The 12,395-nt window shown below is 43.2% G+C and overlaps 1 protein-coding gene across 4 annotated transcripts in view; it reads left to right on the top strand.

Moving 5' to 3' along the window:
• The window catches only part of CORO2A (coronin 2A), a 203,737-nt gene that overhangs the window by 171,525 nt on the left and 19,817 nt on the right, over positions 1-12,395 (top strand). For all 4 annotated transcript variants that reach the window (XM_088460087.1, XM_088460086.1, XM_088460089.1 and 1 more), the window contains exon 9: positions 1,169-1,281. In XM_088460087.1, the coding sequence (XP_088316213.1) occupies positions 1,169-1,281 (113 nt within the window). The remainder of the gene's footprint in view (positions 1-1,168; positions 1,282-12,395) is intronic.

Genomic DNA, 12,395 nt, shown 5'->3' with positions numbered 1-12,395 from the left:
TGGTACACATGTTCACAAAATTCTACAGGTTCAATATTGTAACATTCAGAGACTGCTGAGTGTAACCTCCCTTAGGGACAGCTTTGGGATGTCCTCAATACTCCCACAGATTAAATCGAAACACGATTTTTGTATTTCTTTTAACTCTTGGACCATGGACTCTGTAGGCCTGATTCAGAGACGGACGCTCTGAAAGAGCGCTCGCTCTGAATCAGGGCGTTTTTTCTCTTTTTTGGAGCGGCCTACTGGCTGCTCGCATAGCTGTGGGTGACCACCCACAGCTATAGCGAGTGGCCAGGTTGATGGTCGCGATGGTCAAGACCATCGCGACCATCTGGCTTGCGACGAGACCCTTGTGGTAGGGTCTCGTGGCCGCAAGCCCCAGAGAGCTTTTCGGCTCTAACAGAGCCGGAAGCTCTCCCACTGTGATGTCAGTGGGGCCGCCCGTTGGGAACGCCTCCGTTTGGCCGGCCACCCCCGGCCCGCCCACCAAACGGGGCAAGCTGTCACTCACCATCGACAGCTCGCCCCCTTTGGTGCGAGACCCGGAGCTACGGAGCACCCGTCGCTAGCCGGTTCTCGCGCATGCCCAGTGGGCAAATATCGACCTGGTTTGCGAGCGCTCAGCGCTTGCGACCGGGTCTGAATCAGGCCCTCTGTTCTTAGGGTTTTATTAGAAAAGTATTGTAGTTTCTGGCAGGCAATGAGGGTGAATTGGAAAGTGTCTATGCTCCTATCACCTTATTTATACACAAGTTTCAGTGTCCCTCATGGGACACATATAAGGATTTATTTTTTAATTGAATTGGTTTGCAGTTATTTAGCATTATGTCATACAGTTGTTAGTACATAAATAATTGATTCAAGTAATAAAGATACTGTATTTCTACATGAACCTTTCTGCAACATTCAATAATATACTAAGAAAATCTACACAAAATTAAATGCAATCAACTAGGGGGCCTTACAGGAAGTTATTAGTAAAGTCCACTTACACTGGATCTTCTTCATCTTGTATACGTTAATTCCATGAAGTATATGTGTACAACTTTTAATGTATCTGATTATGGGGCTTATCATTGAGATATGATCACAGAAATTTCCAAAATTTAAGAGCATATTTTACATTATAGTAGTTATAATGTAACATGGTATAAATGTTTTACAGGTGTTTTGCCAAAAAGGGGTCTTGATGTATCTTCCTGTGAAGTGTTTAGATTCTACAAACTGATCACCGTTAAAGGAATTATCGAGCCTATTTCAATGATAGTGCCTAGAAGGGTAAGAGCAGATTTCCTTATTGGCTTAGATTGAACAATAATAACAGAACATACCTTTCATATACACACAAACCAAGAACACCACCACTTCAATTTTTTTTTGATCTCTGAAAATATCTGGATTTGGAGGAAGTAAAAAAAAAAACAGCAAAGAAAAAACATAACCGCACAAATAACATATCCTGTATTTTGAGATTATTGCCATTGTGATCAAAGCCATTAAATATCCAGTATAATAAGTAAAGGGCATGCCATATATAGCAATGTTAAAATGAAAAAAATTATCATATAATGCCTAAGCCATTAATGTAATTTATATTTATATATGTAGTTAATCACTGGTGTCAGTGTTTAAAGAACACATTGCAAACCAAGAAATAACAAATTTATTTGAGAACTAGAAGCAAATTATATTTTTTAAAAGTATCTCAGCTGAAAGAATATTTAAATTAGGATTACCTATACATTTAGGCCTAGGTACTAGTTGTATTTCTATTATTTTATTGCAGGCCACCTATCTATCTGTCTGTCTGTCTGTCTATCGTTCATTACTGGAATACATTCAATGACAGAGGCCTTTTGGTCACTGCCTACAGTTTAGGTATAGTTAAGGGGTCTCCTACTAGTAAATGCAGAGGTTGAACGTAATTATCTTTGCCAACAATAAAATATTGAAAAGCCCATCAGGACTGCTACGGTAGGACACTTAACATTTTCTCTGTAGTGGCTAGTCATACAAATTCACAGTCACAGTTCTTGTATTTTTGATGTTTCCTCCTCAGCCAATAACTGTATTCCTTCTCTCTTCTGGGACATGATGTTCTACTATGTTCATATGTCCCTTTGTAATATACCCCCTTTAGCACACAAATTCACACTGGGCTTTCTTCTGAGCTCAAATTCCAGGCGATGAACAGTATCTCTAATAAAAATTATCTACTGTATGTTTGCTGTGTAGTGGCTATCAAAATGACTTACCCATTTTCACATTTTGTTTTCTTGCATCATGGTATCCAAATTCTGGTCAACATAAAATACTCAAATGACTAAGGCCTATTTCACACTTGCCGGTTTTGATTGACCGGCAGAAAACCAGCCGTTTCTTTGCCGGGTGTGAAATGTAGTAATGCAGGGACGTGGGTGGGTCCTTTCACACGGCCCGGGCACGGCACGGTTGCGATGTTACAGCCGGAAATATCCACTGAGAAGGACAGCTGCCGTGCCCGTGCCGTCCCTGCACGCCAGTGATGTATAGGAAACGATATTTCTTTTCACATACACTGGCCGGCTTGTACAGCTGCGCATGCCCAGTAGTTAAATTAACAAAAAACATTTAAAGCGGCTCAAAGCCTGAAATAAACGGCCAGCTACTGCCTGTTTTTTGTTTTTTTTGCCGGTCAAAACCGGCAGGTGTGAAACAGGCCTAATAAAAAAAAAGTTTTTCCTTAATGACAAATAAAAAGCAGACAATTGCAGCATTCACCACCTTGCTTTAATAATTGATAGATGCATCAATTTACAGCTGGAAGTTTATTTGGTTAAGTCTGTACCAGTTTTGCACATCTGTATTTTCACCAATTTCCTTTACAATATTGTACAAGTTCTATTAGACTGCCAGTTGTGAAATCATTCCACAGATGAATTTAGGTTTGAACTTTGACTGTGACACTCCAGAATATTGCTGTTTTTTTTCCAAGCCATCGCAGTTTGGCTTGGAGGAATAAAATCTTCCCCCAAACAGAGGCGTAACTAGGATTTTTGTAGCCCAGGGCAAAATGAAAAATGATACCCCCTAAAAAATATATAATAGAAATCTTATATACATACATAAGATGGTTAATTGTTCTAAAACTGCTTACAGAATAAAAGAAAAAGAAATTAAAATACGAAACTTTTATTGTTTGGGGCTTTTTTTCACTAATTAAACAAGGCATGGGGCTTTTTTTTATTTCTTAAGCAAGGCCTGGTCTATTTTTATTTGTAACTATTTAAGCCAGAGGCGGCCACAGGGTGGCTTGTTGACATTTTATCTGCCTTGCAGCTAGGCCAGGCCCATGGGAAGTGGGCAGAGATAACTAAGAATGTTACAAGTGCAGGCCCACCATCCTCCCTAACATGGCCCAGCCAGAGAGACAGACAGACTGATACAAAGCTGGATTAAGACCTCATGGGGCCCTAGTCAAGACATAAAAAAAAGCCAGAGCCACATAAAATACATTGACAAAAAACAGATCCACATAAAATACATTGAAACAGCCAGATCCAAATTAAATATATTGAAAAAGACAGATCCACATAAAATACACTGAAAAAGGTAGGTCCACAAAATACACTCCAGGCCCCTATGTGTCACTCCAGCCCCCCCTCCATGTGTCACTCCAGCCCCCACATGTTTCACTCCAGCTGAGCTGAGGTGCTGTCACAAAGTCTCCATGACCAGATTCATCACAGTAGACTGACAGTCTTCTTCTCAATGAAAATAGTGCAAGCACAACAGAATTTCAGGCAGAGACTAGCTGAGCTGACGCTGAGAGCGGTTTGCCCTGACTCCTCAAAGACCTTGCTGTGAATGATGTCAGATGCCCAATTTGGCGCGGAATTGGAACATCAGGACGCCAGACCCTGTTAATTGGGATCCCCACCCAAACCTTTGACGCCTAGTGCTACACTCCGCCTACCTAATGATACTGGCTCCTACCCACCCGTGTGATGTCTCCCAATCCCCCACACCTCAGAGGCCGCAAGAGGTTGAACTGTGGGGAAGAGATAGCCGGATTAAGTCCTCACGAGGCCCTAGGCAAGATACTACTTTGGGACCCCATATTACAGTATATATAAATGTATGCTCTGCTTTCCCTCCATCTCACGCAGCTCCCCACAGCACAAATTTCCCCACACGCAGATCTTGTACCGCAGGTTCCTCCTCACACAGATATCTCTCTAGCATAGAAGTCACCACCCCTCACACAGATAACCCCCTAGCACAGAATTCCCCCCACTCACACAGATCTCCCACTAGCATAGAAGTGCCCCCCACAGATCTCCCCCTACCATAGAAGTCCCCCCCCTCACTCAGATCTCCCTCTACACAGAATCTACCACCCAGACAGATCTCCCCCTAGCACAGAACTTCCCCTTTCCTCAGATAGATCTCCCTCTAGTAAAGAAGATCACCCCCCTCAAACAGATCTCCTCCTAGCTCAGTTCCCCTCCCTCTTTACAACCTTTCTATTTTGCGCTCCTCGCATTATGCTGCCCATGCTGCTAGGTGCCATTGCTGTGCTCCACCTCTTCTTCCCAGGATTGCATAGAGGTGTCTCCGACACCCAGTGGCAAGGTTGTTGGAAGTTTCTGGGTTTTTGTCTAGCAACTGGTAGAGGATTATGAGCAGTACAGCGCTATGGATGCTGTCAGTCTTTGAAACAAAATCTGGCCCTGGGTGTAGACTGGAGCACAGTGAGTCCCTTTAGGGGGCGACAGTGGAATGTCCAGACTCTAGCACTAAAGCAAACACAGCAGTAGGTACTGCCCTGGCAGCACCCACCCCTGCTGGCCCAGCAACGGCGCTCAGGGCATGTGTCCCATTTGCCCCCAAGGTCTAGGTCTCCTGCAGGCTTTTCTCGTAAATTTTGTCTATATCTTGCTCCATTAATTTTCCCACTATTTTGACTTTTTTTTTTCAGTAGCCCCCCCAGTAATATCTGCAGCCCCACAGTAATATCTGCCACCTTGTTCCATGACTGTACTGGCTACACTCTGACTGACAGCGGCTTCCCATCGGAATCGCTACCTGCCAATCACAAACAGGACAGGTAGTCCCAAGGGGGGGTTTTTCTTCCCTTGGGACTGCCAGTTTGGGCTGCAATTAACAGAGAGTGTGATTCCAGTGGGAAGCCACTCCTCTTCCTTTTGGTCAGCTCTACTCGGTTTCTAGGGGCTGCAGCAAGTTCAGTCCCTAAGGGCCTGTGTTTTGTGCATGTGCGGCGCCACCACCGCTTGTGCTTATGTGCCGGTTCCAGTGCCTGTCAGATCCATTGCACCATGTCCTGGCCAGCCAGCACAGTCTCATCTCCTGGGGCAGCTGTAGTCCCCTCATACAAGAGGGTTAGTGATATCTTCACCATACTTCACATTACTAATAGTGTTCTCATCATGATACACAGTGTTGTGCTTGCACAGAGAGGGTCACAAATGGTACTTGAGAATTACCTGACTCAGGTGTTGAAGTGGATTCAGCGGAGACCGGCTTGACTGGAACCATGGTTGAGGTAAATAGGTCTATTTGCGAAAGAATTGTATAGCAGTGAGAACTGCCTTTGGTGATAAATGACAAGAACAGGAAACTTGTAACGTTGGAGTTTAACTAGTAGAAGACTTGGAGGAACCAGACCGGGACCGGCAGGAAGACTTGCTGAGTTGAACTGGCGAACTTGGAACTTGACTCTGGACTGGAATAACGTGGATTGAACTGAAGAACTTGGAACTTGACTCTGGACTGGAATAGTGTGAACTGACTTGGAATATCACTCCGGACTGGAGTATCGTGGAATGGACTTGGAATATCACTCCAGACTGGAGTATCATGGAACAAACTTGGAATATCACTCCGGGCTGGAGTATCGTGGAACAGACTTGGAATATCACTCCGGGCTGGAGTATCGTGGAATGGACTTGGAATATCACTCTGGACTGGAGTATCGTGGAATGGACTTGGAATATCACTCCGGACTGGAGTATCGTGGGCTGTGCTAGGAAGCACTGGTAACACACAGGGAACTTAGGATCATAAGTCATTCAACAACACTGGACATAATGCACTGGCCTGGGAACTGGTAGGATTTCTGGATTGCCAGGTATTGCTGTAGCAGGTGTTCAGGATTGCCAGAAATTGCAGTAGCAGGTTTTCTGGATTGCCAGGAGTTGCAGTAGCAGGAGCCCGGGATACACTAGTACACAGTAGCAGCACGGACCATACACCACAGGAAGTAACGAGATGTTCAGGCCCAGAATGCCATCAGGGGAGGATATACATACCCTGGGTCTGGCAGCAATTGGTGGATACAGACAGGTGGTCTGGCAGTAGCATTCTAAGTGGTGGAAGGCACAACATGCAGAGGGAGTATTCATCTCTACAGCACTGAGAATCAGAACCACACCTGCGATTCCAATCAAGACTAGCAATGTTCACAGACAGAGGAGAGCCCAGGTGAGCAATCAGTGTGGAAGGGAATGCATACAGAGAAGTGTTGCAGCCAGCATGATCAGAGAAGATCCTCCAGGCACACACACACACAGATCCACAGGACAGCCGACAGGGGTAAGTCTCAAGGCAAAAGGGTAACAAGCTAACCAGGGTCGTGACAGAGAGCATCTTCTGCCATATAGTATGTGACTTAGTTTTACATGATTTTGGGCACACTCTGTTAGATTCCATGTGACTTTTTTTAACAGTGTTTTTCTTTTTGCTACCATTCTATACAGTGCAGATTTGTGAAGTGCCTGTGCTATTGTTATGTCATGCACAGTTTATCTTATATGTGTCATGGAAGACTGTAACTTTGTCAGAGTTCCAGAGGCCTATTGGTGGCCTCCACAGCAAGTGATATTCTTGCATAGATGTTTAGTTTTAGAGCTGTTCATAGTTGCCGTATTCTCTCAGCTTTCCTATGGTGGGCTTGACAGTGATTGAAGGGATATTAAAAAAATATTTGACATTTTCATATGCGCATCCCATGATTGGTGTTTTTTTAATAACCTTTCCTTGAATATGTGTAACACCCACCTTTGGGATCCGGAGGTTCGGGTAGGTCCACACAACGCAACAGGTGTGCTTCCTTTCTTTGATACCTGGTAGAGAGGTGAAAGCGACAAAAGAATCACACGTGTTTTTATAAGCATTCAGTTTTATTACACTGGATCGTTTCCAAAGTAGTGAACCCTGTTTGGCTTTAAACACAGTTAGGCAAGCAACAATGTAACAATGTTTGTTAAACATTACAACACACACTAGTTTAGGCGATACCAAAATATGCCTAACAATTACAGAAAATATAATACAATGTCACAACACTAAGTAAGTAAATACTCCTATATACATATTATCTGTATTGTTGCAATCAAAAGTTTCCCCTAATGTCTTCCACATCACAGTCATAAGCAGGGGCTTTAAGTTTAAATTCAACTACCCAAACTACCCTTGCGGCCTGAACCTCCCCTGTTTCAGTCACTCCGGGTGTACTGGAAATGCGGACTGCCCCCGGGGACCAGTCTGTGTGCAGTGCCTGCTCCTTCACTGTGTCAGGAGCCAAGTGCTGCATGTAATGCTACAATGCTAGGCCCCAACCCCTTTTCGGGGTCCCGGGCACGATATGTCCCTCTTTTACATTCAGTAATGTAGGGAGGCATGTAGAGTCATGTGTCCCTTTTTATCCCCAGCTCTCTCCTTGTGCCAACTATTGTTAAGTGATGTCCTGTTTTTGGGGGTATTACATTTGCTATGAGCATCCATTGGTTTTCATGATGAAGCTCTTGTTTGGAAATGCACTAACTAAATGTGGGGCATCTTACAGGTAGGCACATTGATTTAAAAAAAATCAATTAAACTTTATTTGCCCAAGGTTATTTTAGTATATCTTAGCAAAGGGGTGGATACCTATGTAATCAATTATTGACTTTTTTTATTTGTAATAGAATTATTTTTATAGCCACTGTATGTTAGGAATCAAGGAAGGGTGATGAGGCCCTAGCACAAAAGACAGAGGACACACAGCATTAGAGATACAAGTCTCTTTATGGTAGGTTACAATGTGTATAATATTTTAGTATGGTGCAACGGTGGCAATGTTCTGGGTCCTATTTTTGTTGAAAAATAGTGTGGGTGCTGGTACAGGAAGTAATTCTGAGCTTAACGCTGCTGTGACTGCGCTGGCATCTTTTGCAGTAGTGGCAACTGTGACTTTATACTAATGCACAAAGGGCTATGACACCCACTTTCTGTAACTGCAGTCGCAACCATCGGAAGCACCATCTGTACTTACACCAGCCCCATGCTAGGTGCAAAATCTTATCAGAAAATGCCCTCCGATGTACACAATTAAGAGTCTGCATTAGCAACCACTCCTGCAACACTCTTATAACACCCCCATAAGGCACATTGGCCCTCATTCAGAGCCGTTCGCTATTTGCGGTCGTTCGTTCAAAAACAAGGGGTGGCTATTCAAATGATCCGTTCGCAAATTGCAGTCTGTTCACACCTCTAAGTCTGAACGAGCGAGCAAAACATACGCTCGTTTATTTGTTAAAAACGCCCCCTGGCCGCTCGCACCATACGTCATGTCCGCTATTTATTAGATTAATCGAGTACATCGACCAGCGTATGAACTGCTCGCTATTCTTGTGGTTGGTGTTTGCTACCACAAATTTGCGAGCAGTTCTGGCTATAAAATAACCCAGTGACGTGGTCAATGACGCTGCTGTATTAATTATGCACACCCATAATACGCCCGTTTTGACCTTTAAGCACGCCTGCGTTCGGATCTCCACTCCCCATTTTCAAGCACCTTCCCCTGTTACCACCCACATACGCCTCATTCTGTCACTCAAAATAGCAGGCACTCGCTATATAGCGTACAAACGATTTTTGGCCGCACTGACTGGTTCGCGCATGCGTACTAAAAACCGTACGCATGCGCAGATGTGCAAACATCGCTCGGAACGAGCGTACTGCCGCTAACGAGCGGCTCTGAATGAGGGCCATTGTGTCTGAATAGCCATTTCCCAGGAACGCCATATACATTCCAGTGCAGCTCAATCGGTCCCGTGATTCTGTTCAAAGTGGGACAGATGCAACTTTTTAGGGATTTTGACACATGCGCAGTAGCAAGAAATTGGCAAATTACATGAACATCGGCATTGTGTCCAACTCAGAATGACCTCCATAATGTGGGATGTATTGTGGATGGCTGTATAGTATGGGCCCTTAGAGTGGCAGTATATCATATTGAGTATTACAGTGGAAGTATGGGATTTTAACCATACAGGAAGTGACAATGTCAACTACATTAGGGCAACATGCTAGCATGTAAGGTCACCATTCTATACAATCAAAACAGAATAAACTGATTTTAAAATAAGGTTAATCATGATACACACAAGTGCTTGCATGCCATCATTGGTCCTGTTAGAATAGCTGGTAAATTTCCATTTATAATATTTATTAATCATTACTTATACCAACATAATATGCAGCTCTTTACAGATGTTTTTTTAATTATACACATCAGTCCCTCCCTCAGTGAAGCTTACAGTCTACCACTAACACACACAGACTAACATCACCTATTCAAGTAGTCAGGCCTTTGTATTTGGACTGTGGGAGGCAATTCACGGAAACATAGAGAGAACATACAAACTTCATATAGCTAGCACCCTGTAAAGCTTAACCGACGCCCATACAAGACGAGATGAAAACAGGTTCCTAATTGCTGCTGTGCCTGGCAGGGCCATAACTAAGATGGCACAGGGCACCGCAAGGCAGGGGGTGCTGCTCGGGCCTGTCAATATTCTGTTTATAGTCATTCCTTTTCTTTTATCCCCAGCATTTCCTAGGCTGCCCGTATTTCCTCCTTGGCTGGCTCCCCCTCAGTCTGGCCATCTCCCCAAGGACCTTCAGTCACATCCTCTTTTGTTTAACGCACACACATTTCAAAATACTGTCAAAACCGGGATTCAGACCTATCACCTCTCTCATGGCAGTCACACACCTTACACATGTAGCTATCTACCCCATAATTTCTGATGGCAGCCCTGAACACAGCCACCGATTCCTGAATCAGGTGATACCAGCACACCTCGAGTACCCTTACCAATGAGTTCAACTGCCAGTGCGAAGTACATGCACTGATCTCCCTGCTGCTAATATTTGCTGCATATACACTGCAAGTAGCACTCTTTTTATACCTTCAGTCTGTGATCTATACTGCTGGCTCCAGGCTTGTGCACGGCTGTTGTGATAGACAAATCCAGCTGCAGCTCTGCTACATCTAGAGCTGGTGAGTTATACTACTTAATTATTGTGCATCTTCACTGCAGCCATTGGATTCACACTGTATTTGGCAGCAACACCTGGATAACAATGGTACAAGGGGATTGGTACCCCTTCATTATTGAATTGGACAAGTCAGATTTGTCATGCCCCTTCCCCATGAACCCACAACCCATTTTCGGGCACGTCTTATGTCCCTGTTTGAAAAATGGCCCAGGACACCAAAAAGTCTAGTTATGGCTCTGGTGCCTAGTGGGGGTTCTGATCCTCACAGCAGCTCTTACCTCTGTATGCAGAAAGAAATTTTGTACAGAACACTGGGGACTCCCACTGGTGACGTGTGTAGTACAGTGTGGCACTCTAACCACTCTTATAGACCCTACACTACAGCAAGGTCAGAAATGCCGGCAGGTGTAGAATGGGAGGGCACCATGAAGTGTAGCATAATTCCAGACAAAATCCTAACTGTGACTACAGTTCCCCAAAATTTGGACTGTGTTGCCAGAATCAGGACAGTTGACCGACTGTGCTGCTTTCACCAACCTGTTCTTGAAGCCTTTACAATCTGTTTTGCTGCTTGGCCAGATTCCAGAATGTTGGTACCCTGTTTGGTAAACATATAGGTACTGTAATATTCACCTCGTGATATGTGAATCTGAGTAACACGTTAACACTCCGTGCTTCCTTCCCCTAAACTAGCTCTGCTATAAAAATATTATCATCCACATTAAATACAGAGAACCGACTTTGCATTATTAGCCCCCTACAAAATACTAACGACCCTCAGCAACACCAAATAACAGCTCCACATTTAACCCCATCAATTCTCAGACACTTTTTTGACTGGTTACATTCCAACATCGATATTTGTAATTATTTATGCAGTGCCTACACAAATTTTACCTCAGGTTTTGATTATTTTTCAGAAGACTTTGAATATCCAGTAAAAACCATTAGCTTGTTTTCTCCTCACATGACAAAAACTATTGACCAAAAAATGCTTTTCGTATTGAAATGACAAGAAAGTGAACTACAAGAAAATGTGTATTGGTTTTAAAAAGCAATGACCAAGAAATATTGTTTGGTTCTTACTTTTAATTCACCTTACAAAACAGCATAAAGTCAGATTCTAAACAGGTTTTCATAATAAAATCTGCACTTGAAAATTATAATTATCTTTTTACGTGTGTGAGTGAAGTACATAAACTGTGTACAAATAATATGGTAGCCCAACAAAGCATACCATTGCTTAATATTAAAGTACAACTGTGTTTGTTGATGCCAGGATGGGGGATTCTGGTCATTAGAACACACCATCTTACTACTACTTAATGTATTATGTAGTATACAGTGACAATAACTACTTATGGGACACATTTTTTTTGCTATAGAGCAAATTATTTTATTTTTTTCAGAAAAGGGTGCCACTGAGTTTATCAAAGCAATGTTGGGAGAGAGCTTTCCATATTCCTAGATATAAAAATTGGTGCAGTGCATGGGTGTTCTCTGGTTACACCACATGATTATCAGAGGATATCTTCTTAGAGATTGATTGAGAGAGAGGACACCCCTCTTTTTAACAAAGGTATCCCTGAGTCTGTGTGTGCCAAGATGGGGAAGATAGAGCACTATTAAGGCTCTCCCCAATCTAAATGATTGTAAAATTTCTGGCAGTGTTAAGCTTGGAATGGGTGGGCCCTAATGACATCATGAAGTCCCCCAGCATTATGACTTCATCAATCCTCACCCCTTAGAGGCCCGAACAAAAGGGACTTTTAGTAAGTTCCCCCATCCATTTAAACTCTCCATGCATTTAAACCTAATGAGTCCCACCCCTACTCTGTAACAAAGAGGTTAATATAAAGTGAATCCATATTAAACTAATAGTCTCCACCAGCTGCTACACTACATGAAGAACACCCTCATTACATTGGTAAAATAATAAACACATTTATCTTATAAAATTATCAAATACATTCCACCATTGTATTCAAAATGTGTTTTGTTTACAGGGGTTTGATTTGATGTAAAGTGCACATACCACTGTACTGCATTCCCTCCATAACACTACC

This window comes from Taudactylus pleione, unplaced genomic scaffold (genome assembly GCF_031769625.1).
Source record: "Taudactylus pleione unplaced genomic scaffold, aTauple2 ptg000967l, whole genome shotgun sequence".
In the NCBI taxonomy this organism is placed as follows: Eukaryota; Metazoa; Chordata; class Amphibia; order Anura; family Myobatrachidae; genus Taudactylus; species Taudactylus pleione.
The sequence above is the reverse complement of the archived record's forward strand: the minus strand, read 5'-3'. Positions and strand labels throughout refer to the sequence as shown.